General features: G+C 52.0%; 1 protein-coding gene across 5 annotated transcripts; it reads left to right on the forward strand.

Moving 5' to 3' along the window:
* The first annotated feature begins 1,257 nt into the window (after positions 1-1,257).
* Positions 1,258-12,926, forward strand: STARD5 (StAR related lipid transfer domain containing 5). Of its 5 annotated transcripts, none has more exons than XR_009220160.1 (7): positions 1,265-1,438; positions 2,117-2,166; positions 2,525-2,657; positions 7,463-7,580; positions 8,420-8,513; positions 9,787-9,964; positions 12,233-12,315. XR_009220160.1 is itself a non-coding variant. In XM_058542576.1 (6 exons), the coding sequence occupies exons 1-6, from the start codon at positions 1,340-1,342 to the stop codon at positions 11,631-11,633; spliced, it is 555 nt and encodes a 184-aa protein (XP_058398559.1). In that variant the 5' UTR covers positions 1,265-1,339; the 3' UTR covers positions 11,634-12,226. The 5 variants fall into 5 exon arrangements, 3 of the variants coding, with proteins under 3 accessions (XP_058398558.1, XP_058398559.1, XP_058398557.1); XR_009220161.1 differs by lacking the exon at positions 12,233-12,315 and adding an exon at positions 11,573-11,590; XM_058542576.1 differs by lacking the exons at positions 9,787-9,964; positions 12,233-12,315 and adding an exon at positions 11,573-12,226.
* The last annotated feature ends 13 nt before the right edge of the window (positions 12,927-12,939 follow it).

Raw genomic sequence — 12,939 nt, forward strand, 5'->3', positions numbered from 1 at the left:
ATTATTATCCGACTTTTTATGATATTTTTGATGTGCTTAATTTTTTAAATGTGGTTAACTTATTGGTCTTTTATGACTCCTAGGAATATTCACATGCATTACTTCATTTGCCCATCACAATGGCACAGGAAGACATTTATTATTGTCCCATTTCATCTTGGAGCAAACTGAGGCTCAGAGAGTGACTTGCCCAAAACCACACAGGGAATAGTGGTGAAACTGGGTCTAGAACTTGGACTCCCTAATTCCCCATCCAGCGCTTTACAACTTGCCGGCCCAACACATCTTCCAAAAAGGGTTTTCAAGTAGTCACTTCGTTTACACCATTTTTTAAAACCTTTAAAGGAAACAATAAGCACACAAAATAGAAAACAAACAGAAGTCAGTGTTGCCCTTTTCAAATATTTAGTTGGTTACAGCGCTGAAGAGGAGGAAACCGCGGCTGCCTTTGCCATTCACATTCGGGGGATGTGACCCCAGCCACTCCCCAAACTGGAGGCCACCTGGGTGCAGAGAACTCCGCCCTCTCATCTAGAGCCTAGGTCTCTCCCAGCCGCCTCCCGTCCATCTCCACCGGGAGGTCTTTCAGGCACCTCCAACTACACACGCCCAGAACTGAACACTCCTGTTCTCCCTCAAGCCTGTCCCTTCTCCATCCCAGCTAAGCCACCAGGGGCCAAGCCAGAAGGTGGGAGTCCTGATGCTTCCTCCTCCTGCCGCCTCCACACCGCCGCAGATATCTTCTGAATCCTCTACGATGGGTGCTCCTCTCTCCACCCCCACCGCCCACCCCCTGCTCCAGGCCGCCTCCGTCGCTCCACTATCGGGGCAGTCTCCTAACCCGCCTCCCAGTCTCCACCCCCTCTCCCACTCCTGCCACCGCCGCCCGGAAGGTTATTTCTGCTGCAAGTCTGGCTGAAGGCTCTGTGCACTTCGAACAAAAGTCCGAGGTCCTTACGCAATCCTAGGACGTTGTCCGTGACCCGGCCCGGCCCACCTGGCTCTCCACTGCGGGCCCTCGCCGAGCGCAGGCGCCCCAGGGCCCCTCCCAGAGCCGGCCGGGCGGGAGGCGGAGCCCGCACGACCGTGCAGGGCGCGCCTTGGGCCGGCCCGGCTGTGACGCCTCCTGCGGAGCCTGATCCCGGGACCTTCTAACCTGCCAATCTCAGAGCGGGGCGGGGCCCGCCTGACGGCCCGGGCCAATCCGGGGCGGGGGCGGGGCTAGGAGCGGGGCTCCGGGCCCCGCCCGGCCCGGGCTTTCCGTCCGCCCTGATCCAGGTGCCGGCCGCCGCCGCTCATCCCTCCGCCGTCCCTGCGGCCACGCGCAGCTCTCGGCGCCATGGACCCGGCGCTGGCCGCGCAGATAAGCGAGGCGGTGGCCGAGAAGGTGCTCCAGTACCGGCGAGACAAGTCAGGCTGGAAGATCTGCCGGGAAGGCGTGAGTGAGGAACTGGGCGGGAAGGGGTCACGGGGCCTTTGCTGCCTGGGTCCGGCGTCTCTGAAGCCCCCAGGCTCCTCCTCTCCCCGCTGTTTTCTGCACTCCAACCTCCGGAGCTGGGTTGAGGAGGCGATTCCATTAGGGGTTGTTTCCTTAAAAAGTATTGGGCGCGGTGTGCACACGATGACCCCGGGAGGTAAGTAGCCGTCCCTTTCATTGAAGGACGTGCGCAAGGTTACCCGGCTGGTAAATGGTGGTCGGGATTGGAGCCGGAAACCGGGCTCCGAAGTCTTCGCTCCGTCACCATAGCAGGAGCACCTTTCTTTGCGTTCCTGGGAGGGGGGCATGGGAATAGTTTTGCTTACTTGAAACTTCTGATTTTTAACAAATACACCTAAATTGCTGGAGGAAACAAAATGCATAGTGGCTTTTAAGTTGTTTGGAAAACCACCCAGAACTGTTGGGAGTCAGCGAGTTAGGGCCCCTTTCTCCATCCCGTTCTCCTGGGGCAGCTTTGTCCAGGACTGGTCCTCGCTCCGCCACATGTCAGGGGGTCACCTCGGAGAATCCCGTCTCGTGAGGCTCTCGGCTGCTCTTCCGTGGAACGGGGGGCTGGGCCAGGCGATCTCCCAGAGCCCTTCTAGCTCTAAAATTCTGCGATTCTGTGCCTTTTGACAGAACGGAGTTTCAGTTTCCTGGAGGCCATCTGTGGAGTTTCCAGGGAATCTGTAAGTGTACACCTTGTTCAAAGCTTGTCAGAGGTGCCGAGCCCTTCCTGACATCTCTGTGCTTTTGCTTCCTAAAAGATTCCGATCAACCCTAGCACCCTGGAATCAACTCTCCAGTTATCTCCCAGAAAAGCTTCTGTTCTTAACTAAATCATTTCCAGCAAACTATATTCTTGTGAAAGCTTACCATCCATTCCTGCAGGCCTGAGGGAAGGTGGGCTGGTGAATTTCAGCCCCTTCTCTGGAAGGCTATCCTAAAGAGGGGTGATGGACACGGCATCTAGTCCTCATATATAATCCCAGGATGATAAACAAGTTGGATTGATGCCTTGGGGTCACATTCTTTTTTGTGCTCCAGGTACCGAGGAGAAGGCGTTGTGAACGGGACACCAGAGAAGGTGTGGGACTGCATAAAGCCAGTTGCTGGGAGCCTAAGAGAGCAGTGGGATGAAAATGTGTCCCGTTTTGAAATTATCCAAAGCATCACTGATGTAAGTCTTTCCAAGCACGGTTATCCCTAGACGGTGACCTGACCCTGTCCCCTCTGGAGGGGTCAGTGACACCTCTTGGCAAGAATACCCTTCAAATGCCTGGTGCCCAGCGAACACGGGCTGCCTGCCGCCTGCAACACTCAAACCCAGCTTGGCTCAGCTACAGGTGGGAACCAGTGTGACTCAGAGAGGTAGCGATGCCCTGAACAGAGCTGAGAGACACACAGCATCTGAGGGAGGAGTGCAGAGTGCACGTGAGCTCTGAGGATGCTGAGGCGGGGCCCAGGTTTGACCCATCAGCTCTAATTTGAAATGTTGCTCCTTAATGGGGCCATGATAATGAATTGAGAGTCCTGGCTGAAGAGTTGGGGTTCTCTGCCAGCTGTGGGGCTGTGCCAGGTGGCACCTGCTGCATTACAGTCTCTCCGTTGGGAAATGGCCATGTTCTAGGCCAGCACTTCCCGGCAGAACTTTCTGCAGCGATGGAAATGTTCTGTAACTGTGCCAGCCAGTGCAGGAGCCACTAGCCCCGTGTGGCCACAGGGCATTTGAAAGGTGCTTAGTTGGAAGAAATGGATTGTTAATTTTCATTACTCTCAGTGTAAATTTAAATAGCCGTAGGGAGCTAGCAGCTACCATATTAGACAGCGCAGATCTGGATTGTCCTGTCCTGGGATCCTCTGTAGCATTAAAAACCCACCTTATTTTGATTATAGAAGTTAAGAAGAAAAAGAAGTCAGAGCCAAAACTAGTAAGAAAGTCGCCCTGGAGAAATGTTGCCAACCTGTTTGATTTGAATGGTGTCTTGATTTTGGCGCCTGTGGACAGGGCCACCCTCTGGGTGTTGATGCAGGTGGTGGTGTGAACCTTCAAGCTGCAGTGCTTTACTGGTCAGTTGGTAGGACCCTGGTGATCTCAGCCTTGACCAAGAATTCATATTTTAGTTCATTCCCAGTTCATTCTCGCAAGAGTTTGTGCCCGTGTTTCCTGAAGGATAGGACACGTAGCCCTGGGGTACAAAAGGTGATATTAGGTCCTAGACAGTCAACTGTGAAATTGAATCACACATCCTGAGGTCATCCCATTTCAGTTCTTCTTTAATCTCTCTGACAACTTGAAGGGGAGAGTCTCAGTTGGGTGCTAATGTGCCCTTGACACCTGTTTAACACCTGCCAATCTCCTTTATAACTAAACAGCTGGCCTGGGCTCAGAATTAGGTTCAGAATCTAATCATCCCTCTTACATACATTTTGCAGTTGCCTTTTATGCATGCCAAGTCATACTTTTTTTTTCGTTTCTGATAGGTAAATAACTTCCTTTTAAAATAGATTTATCTAAGTTTTAAAAAGTGAGAACATTTTAAAAAGTGAGAAAAATATTCAGTGAATAACAGCAGGTGTTACCAGAGATAGCAAAAAATTGTGAAGACAGTGTGCAAATAATTGTATACAAATGCTTGAAGTTGGGGAAACATGGGTTATTGCCCTTTCAAACGTAATACAAATGTAATAACAGAATGATTGTATATAGAATTTTCTTCTGGAAAGTAAAATGGCTGCATTTTTTCAGCGTGTTTAGACTTCTTTGTCTGATATAGTGAGTGGTGGGACGTGAGAGAGAATGAAAGGCCCAGGGAGTTGTGGGAGGACACTGAGCTGCTGTGATGATGATGAAAATGACAAGCACTGGCGTTTACTGAGTCCTTTTACACCATGCTGCATGCTCAAAGCATTTCAGCTGAACCCCTGGGGAAGGAAACGGTTTTACAGACGTCAAGAGAGGTACCCAAGCTCCCACAGGTAGTGAATGGCAGAGCGGGCTCCAAGAGCCTGCTGGTGACTCCAGATCTCCAGGCTCCCAGCCTCTTTGTGACCCCCAGCCCTCAGCCCAGCTCTGGATCCACTGCCCTGATCTCTCAGAGCCCCACAGGGGTGTTTTCGTCCCTGCTGCTTTGTAGCCACCGCACCGTCCCGAGCCTGCCGGTGCTCAGACAGCTGGGCGCGCACCTGGGCTGAGTTCTGCCTCAGTGCCTGTTCTTGCCTTCTGGGCCAACTTGCTGGTGGGTTTGCTGGGTGATGCTGCAGGTCCTCCTCTGAGCACCGTGGTTCGTCCCCGGAAGAGCGTGCCTGCTTCCCTCTGGGGCCGCTGAACCAGGCTGCACAGGACCCTCAGTGCCTGGCACCCAGTTTCCTGAAGGCTGAGCCAGTGTCAGCCCAGAGCAGCCCCCACCCTGTACCCTGCTTGACCCCATTGGTCCTCTAGTGCAACAGCGTTCAAACTTTTTGCTTGCATACCTCCAACAGATTTTTGAGAAATTATACATCATCCTCACACATCTAGTTGACATATCTAAAATTTTCATCATAAATTGCAAAGCATGTAATTTTTAACATGTAATAAATCTGGCAATTTTCAACAAAATGATGACATCCTTCTTTTAGATGTACCTAAACAATGTGAATTTTTATTTACCATTATCCATTTTAAAAATACATGAACAAATTTTTCTTAAATAGTCAGAAGTTTTATATTTTTTCTTTGAACTCAAGTTTCAGATTCCATGTAGCCCACTGAATTTTATCCTAATATGTTTATTCTTAAAAGTCATCATCCTGCATCATGAATATGTATATAAATTGAAATTAAATTTTTAAAAATCAAGTAGTTCCTGTGACCATAAGACTCTAAGTGTTAAAAAAAAGTCTGGACTGAGATATGAATATAATTTATTAAAATATGATTATATTACAAATGTTGATGAAGGGCTATCAAACATAAAAAGTAAAGGGTTTTTTTTTTAGTGAGAGTTGCCCTAAGCTAACACCTGTTGCCTCTTTTTTTTTTTTTTTTTTTTTTTTGCTGAGGAAGAGTGGCTCTGAGCTAACATCTGTGCCCATCTTCCTCTATTTTGTGTGTGGGATGCCTCCACAGCATGACTTAATGAGTGGTGTAAGTCCACGCCTGGTATAAGTTCACACCCGTGAACCCTGGACCACTAAAGCAGAGTGTGCTGAATTTAACCACCGTGCCACTGGGCTGGCCTCCCAAAAAAATATTTTACGTCTCTCATTGAGGTGAATGGGAGGTCTTTTTCTAATTAATTCATGTGTCCATGAAAAGATCTGACTTACTGCTAGAAAGATACAGCCTTCAACAGACGCTAACTGCAAAGAAAGGAAAACAGAGTAAGCTTAAGTTCCCAAAAAGCAGAAGCAGCTGACAGGTGGTGGCTGCTTATCATTTAATGAAACAATGAAAATACAGAGAAAGGGCCCTTCCTTGCAGATTGGTATTTACCAACATGATTTTGACAAATCTCAAATATTTTAATTCTAAGATGGATGGATGGGCAGACAAGACACAGCCGTGCCGTGAGTGTGTTGCATTTGTACCATGTGTTTCTTACCAGTGGCGTCTTCATCTTGGTCTCCAGACGCTCTTTCGGGAATGACACGTTTTGCAGCAGCAGTAAGGAGTGGGAACCGTATAGTTATTAAAAAAAAAATATTTTTGTCATCATTTTTGCCATTCCTACTACAAAATATTAGAATTCAGAGAAGGCAAAGTTACCTTGTTTCTAACAGCAAACTTGAGCCTTTAAGAAGAATATGCTTCAGAGGGGAAAACAGGAAGTTCTCACTCCAGCGTGTAGTGCCTTGATTAAATATTGAAATCAGCATCCCTAAGTGTCCCATTGGCACCTGGGGGATTTTACACCCTGGGACAGTGTGTGGTAGGAAGATTCCAGAGGGATGGGGTCTGTGGTGCCTTTTTTCAAGTGGGAGAGGAGAACCTGCATCAAGATGCCGCCCGTTCACAGGCAGGTCGTTTTAGGAAGAAGGACATGGGTGTGGCGTCGTCTGGACATTGGTCCCCAGTGTGCCCACTGGAAAGCGCTCAAGTGCTCCTGGGATCACACGCCCACCTTGAAGACTCGGACCCCAAGGTCAAAAGCTTCTCGGCAACACACGGTGCCACGAGTCTTAATACCCAAAGGGAGAAGACAGAGAGAGACTTTTTCCAGTCCCTCCTCGCCCGCCACCAGGCGTCTCCCAGGCCTGTCCCGGCTGCGGGCCTGACTTGTGCTTCTCCACTGTGACCTTGAGAGAGCGGGGGCCCTGCTGGGGGGGTGGGGAACGGGTAAAGCACAGGACAGGTTTGCGGTGTCTTGGCTTACAAAGTGGGAAAGTGGACTTGGGATATTCTGAGATGTGAGGTTCAAGGGGTGCTCCCCCCAGGACCGGGACTAGGGGAAAGCAGAAAGCTGCCCAGGACACACATTTAAGGAGGTACTGCTCGCAGGGCTGGGCAAGCGCAGGGTCAGCCTTAGAAAGGAGTGGCCTCTCTTGCCTTGCCCTTGGCCTGGCCCTCTTCAAATCATGTCTCCGCCACTAGCTTTAGGGTGAATCCCTTCATCTCTCCAAGCCTCAGTTTCCTCACCTATCGCATGGGTTAAAGGTACCTATGTCTCACAATGTGAGGGACAACAGAGCTTTGTCCAGCCAGGCTCTTACCAGCTGCTCAATCAGTGGCAGCTCCTGTGATCTTTTGAGACAGAAGCTCAGAATGGCCTCATCAGCCATGGGCAGCCATGTCACAGCCGTAGGTTTTACAACCGGGTGTATTGCAGTGACATGGAGGCTGCACTCTAGACCCTCCAGTTCACAGCGCCCTCCTGCTGTCTATGCTATTCGCGTGTTCCAGACCCTGGAGTATAGGCAGGGGTTGATGAGCGCAAAGTGGGGTAGTGGTGGGAGAAGATGCCTGGCCATCAGATGCACCTGGACTCCCCTTTGCTTTGGCAGACACTGTGCATAACCAGAACTGCCACTCCCTCAGCCGCCATGAAGCTCATTTCTCCCAGAGACTTTGTGGATGTGGCGCTGGTCAAGAAGTATGAGGATGGGACTATCAGTTCCAACGGTGAGTGACGGCCGGGGCGCCGCAGGGCCTTCCTGGGACGTTGGGCTCTTTCTCCACACCCGCTCAGCTCCTCCAGGGAAGCCGCCCAGCTGGAAGTCACCAGGGGACTCAGCCTAGGTCCCCGTCTCTGCATGTGCCTCGCCTTGTCGGGTTTGGGGGTTCTGTGCCGTGGAGGGCTCAGGTGGGAGAGTCACATGCTAGTAACTTTAGTTTTCAGTCACAGATTTGGTCAGCACCCCTTTTTATTTCTGCTGAGGCTCATGGTTTGTGCCCTAGACACGCAGGCTACACTTTGGCTTCTCAGAACCCCCGGGTGCGGTGAGTCCTTGAACCACGGGCGCCTTCCTGAGAGAGCGAGGAGCAGAGTTCCTGCCGCTTGCGTTTTATGGTGCCTTCTGAAAGCTGCAGCCCCTGCTGCCCTCTGAATGCTCCCCATGGAGGCTGAAGGTGGATACACACATACCTCTGTTGGCTGAGATTTCAGAGATACCCTCCGCCTCCTACGCAAGCATTCCATTCTGAAATGCTCTTTTCCCTAATACTCTGGCACGTTTGGGGAAGCTGTGAACGTGAGTGTTTGCATGTGTGTCTGTGTGTGTGCGTGTGTGTGATGTGGGTGTGTGAGTTTGTGAGCATATGTGTGTGTATGTGTGTGAGCTTAAGGGAAGTGGGCAGGGGGTAGGAGGGGCTCAGGGCCGAGTGGCAGGGTCCCCTGGCCGAGTCCTCAGGCCCCAGCTGATTGGGTCTGCATGCAGTGTGGGCGCCAGTAAGGCCCTTCGGCGGCAGTGGCCCAACTGTCTAAAGTTGTAGCTTACTGACCGTCTTGCTCTGTCTTCCAGCTACCAATGTGGAGCATCCCTTGTGTCCCCCGAAGCCAGGCTACGTGAGAGGATTTAACCATCCTTGTGGCTGCTTCTGTGAACCTGTGCCAGGGTAAGCATGATGTCCTAGACCGGATTACATGCCCCAGACTTCACTGTGGCTTAGCCGTGGACCTTCTGTTGAACGGGCGTGTTAGTTGTGGTTCGTGATGACCAAGACGCCTCACAGCTCTTTAGGCCTTGCCGTTACAAAGCACCGCCATACACGTCAGCGACGTAATACACAAGTGTCCTAGGCCCGTGGGAAAGAGCTGTGGGGAGGCGTTATTATTGGTGATGCAAGGACCCCTCCTCAAGCCCAGGCAGGCTGGGCAGATGTGCTGGTCCCCTTTAGCAGACGAGGAAGCTGAGGTTCAGGGAGCTTACGTGATCTGTGCGGGGTCACAGGCTGGCCGTGCAGTGCCTGAGCAGCAGGTCTTTTGTGCCTTCTTTGAGCTCCATCCACCAGCCTGGAGCAGCTGAGGGGTTAGCTGTGCCCCCACATCCGCACAGGGCTTGTCCCCCGCACGAGGAGTGGGGTGCAGGCACTCAGGGGCTAAAGCAGATTCTGAGAGCACAGCGTGAGTTAGCCCCACAGCTGAGCCCAGGAACGGTTCCGTCCCCGTTTTCTCACAGATCACAGCCAGGTTTTTACCTGGAATGTTCTGTGTAATAATAACCTGAAGGTCCGAGTTTATCCTGGGAACCACCCAGGTCGACACTGAGGGCGTGTCCCAGCATAAGCCTGCAGTCGTGAACAGACCCCAGGAGGGCAAGTGTCTCCCTTCACCACACCATCCCGGGAGGAGCGCCTGGGGGCTGCAGCATTTTGCTAAAACCCAGATCCAGCGCCTCTGGCTAACACTTTTTGCTAAGCTGCCTTTTCAAACATCTTGTGGAAACTTACGTTAATCTGAGTTTGGAAATAGCATAGCTGGGGCTCCAACACACTGCCACTCATCGCGCACGCGCACGTACACACGTGCATGCGCACACACGCACACACCTACACCTGTACCCTCATCACACACACACACAAACCTGTACCCTCACCCCACACCCACACACACCCACACACACACACCCACACACACACACACACACCTGTACTTGTACAGAGGAACTTGCAGGGAGCAGGCCGAGCCTTTTCTCCTTAGGGCCTGATTCCATGGCTGAATTCTTTTGGGAGAACACGCAGTAGGGTGAGTACCGTCCCGCCTCCTGTCAGGTAGCAAAGGTGACTGCGCGGACTTTGTAGATGGGGTGGTTGGGGCCAGAAGGGGCCCACAAATCCAGCTATTGTGGAGGTTTTGACTCGGCCTGATTGAAAGCATTTTATGTCCCAGTAACGCTTCCTGCCGGAGTCTGCCATGTGCAGAGTTATTCTCACGACGACGGGATCCGAAACCTCTGCCGATGGTGATTCCCGTCATCCTATGAATGTGGGCCTGTTCTCGACGCTGTGGACTCAACAGATGACTTTAGGAATAGCAGCAGCCGCAGCAAACCTCACACAGCACTGCTGTATGTCAGGCACTGTTCCAAGCACTTTTATCAGTTAACTCATTTTTATTCTTACAACAACTGTAAGGTACTGTCATTATCCCCAATTTTTAGATAAGGACTCTGGAGCACAGAGAGGTGATGTTACTTACTCAAGATCACACAGCCAGGAAGTGACAGCCACAATTTAAACCCAGGCATCTGACTCCAGAATCTGTGCTCTTAACCTGGATATTGACCCCTCCAAACAGATGAAGTGTCTGCCCTCTTGGAGCTTAGATTCTAGTGGGAGCAGGGGAGACAGTCAAAACACAAACACAATCATGGTATCAGACGTACACACTGGAATCCTCCGCCGTTAAGTGCTTTGCAGGAAACTCAAGCCAGATAAAGGTGCCAGGGAAGTGAGGCATTTAGGGGTGCGTCAGAGGCCTCCCTGATAAAATTTAAGCAACGCAAAACGGGGGGAGTCTTGGGCGTATCAGTGGGAAGAGCGTTGCTGGCAGAGGATGAGTGGTCCCAAGTCCCTGAGACGGGATGGTGTGAGACGTTTAGGGAGCAGCATGGAGGCTGTTGTACTGGATCAGAGTGAGCAAGGGGAGAGGCTAGGAGCTTTGGTCAACGAAGTAGCAGGGGCCACACCTTGTAGGGCCTTGTGGGCCATGGTGAAGACTTGAATAAAATGGGAACAATCGGAGAGTTTTGAGCAGGATGTGTTGGGAGTTGGGTTTTAAGTGCTGTGATGAATCAAGAGAGAAAGCGCTCTTGAGAGAGCAAGGGGACCAGTTAGGAGGCGAGGCGGTGCCTTGGCGAGAGGGGTGGGGACTGAGCTCAGCGGCTGCAGTGGAGAGGGGGCAGCTGCTGGGTCCTGGTTGTCCTCAAGGTGGGGCTCTGCGTTTGTCGTCAGGCAGCATGATCGTCTCATTTGTTGAGCACTTGCTCTGTGCTCAGGAGGTGTGCTCAGTGCTCTACGCATTTTCTCTCTTTAATCCTTGCAACAGACAGTGATGGCCGCCGTCATCTATCCCACCCTCCTCTGTGAGGGACCAGGTGACTCCAACACCTCTCAGAGCCCCCTTTTGCCCATTCTGTTAACGATGTACAAGCGGGAACCACTGTTCCCCGTGGCCACTCTCTAATGTATCGAGTTTGCCGCTTCCACACACGCTGTCGTGTGTTCACCTCCTACAAGCCTGGTGCTGCCCCAGAGGAAAGTATGGTCACTGAACAACATTTCTCCTTTACTTGTTCATGTTTCCAGTCCAAAGAAGACAGCACTGAGAGATAGAAGGGCTTGAGTTAGCCCAGTGGGAAGGGGAGCAGAGAGGAGAGACAAGGTCCCTGGAAAGGTGGAGTGGGCAGGGGTTGGTGAGCAAGGGTTGGAGTCCGGATGATGCTGAGGCTTTGAGATGTAAGGAAGTCCCTGCCCCCAGAGTCCACGCTCTGTGCAGAGACGGCACGAGCAGAGGAGAAAAACCACTGCACAGAGCAGCACGTTCTGTCCTGCACTGCTGTGCATCTGCTGGCCGCTGCCCCTCTCGGGGTCTCAGCCGCCCTGTCTGTGCACCTGGGAGGGGGCAGGGTTCTAAAGGGTCCCCACTTCTAAGCCCTTGACCTCTGTGATGTCAGGAAGCGTTTGATGGGCCGGGCCATCCTGCTTGGGTTCCTGGTGAGATTCTGCTGCTGTTGACAGTGCTGTTCAAGTAAAATGCCAAATGGCCTCAGGAAAGCCCACGCCTTTGTCTTGACCGTTGGGAAGTTTGCACCGGTGAAGACAGTGAAGTCCTCTCCCAAGAAGATGAGAGTGAAGAAGGCAGATCCCATCTTGGTGCTGTTATGAGAATGGCTTTGACCTTGCAGACCCCTTGAAAGGGTCATAGGAACCCCTAGGAGTTCGCAGAGCGTTTGGAGAACCGCTGCCTGAAATGGAAGGGGGCAGCTTCTGTGTGTTTTCCTTCCAGGGTCTGGCACAGAGTGAGTTCTCCAAAAGCCTTTGCCGAAGGAGTCGAGGCACAGGGAACTAACAACCTTCGTGGGCTGGAAGTGGGGCCTCCTGCCTGCTTGACAGGCTGGCAGGGCTGTGGAAGGCATCAACAAGAGAACATATGTCCCCTCCTGAAAACAAGCTGGTCCAGAGGGGACCCCTGGGCGGTGAACTCAGCAAGGGAGTAGACAGAATCTCTGTGTAATGGCCGTTTCTCCTGGGCTGGCTGCTCCTCCCCTGTCTTGACACCTGGCCCCAATACCTCTGCCCCAGGCGCATAACGCAGCTCTGCTGTTCTTTCACAGGGAGCCCAACAAAACCAACCTGGTCACCTTCTTCCAGACTGACCTCAGCGGTTACCTCCCACAGAGCGTGGTGGACTCCTTCTTCCCCCGCAGTATGGCCGGGTTTTACAGCAACCTTCAGAAGGCGGTGAGGAAGTTCTGAGACTGATGTTCTCATTTGTCAGCCAAGAACTGCCACGACTCGTTGGGACACTGGAGAGCCTGCGAGAACCCGAGGGCCCGTTTGCACCCTTCAGAACCTCCTAGTGGACAGCCCATCTCGAGAACACCAGCTGGAGGCAGCCTCCCTTTTGCTCCTGCTTCCGCTCAGGGCTGGTGTGGGGGGAGCTGGTCACGTGCTCCACGCTCTGCTGACTATGCAAACACCCTCCTCCGGCAGGGTGGACCCAGGCCTCCAGCCACCTGACGGGGGCTCAGCCTGGGCATCGTGTGATGCCCTCAGGTCCAAAGCCTTTATATGCCAGTGGCTCCCAGAGACCACGTTTCCGTTTGTCAAAAAGAATCACCATCAATACTGAAAACCTAGCTGTGCTGCCTTTTTAGCATCCAGAGCTCCGAGACTCGTGCCACAGATCCCTGTATACATTTTTCTGATAACGCTGGGCCACATTTTCCCTCTTAAAAAGATGTCAACTTGCCAAATGATGGTTTAAAACAATTAGACAAGCATTAAGGAAAAATACTTTCAATATTCCTTTTATTGTCTC

This window comes from Diceros bicornis, chromosome 5, assembly GCF_020826845.1.
Source record: "Diceros bicornis minor isolate mBicDic1 chromosome 5, mDicBic1.mat.cur, whole genome shotgun sequence".
NCBI classification, from domain to species: Eukaryota; Metazoa; Chordata; class Mammalia; order Perissodactyla; family Rhinocerotidae; genus Diceros; species Diceros bicornis.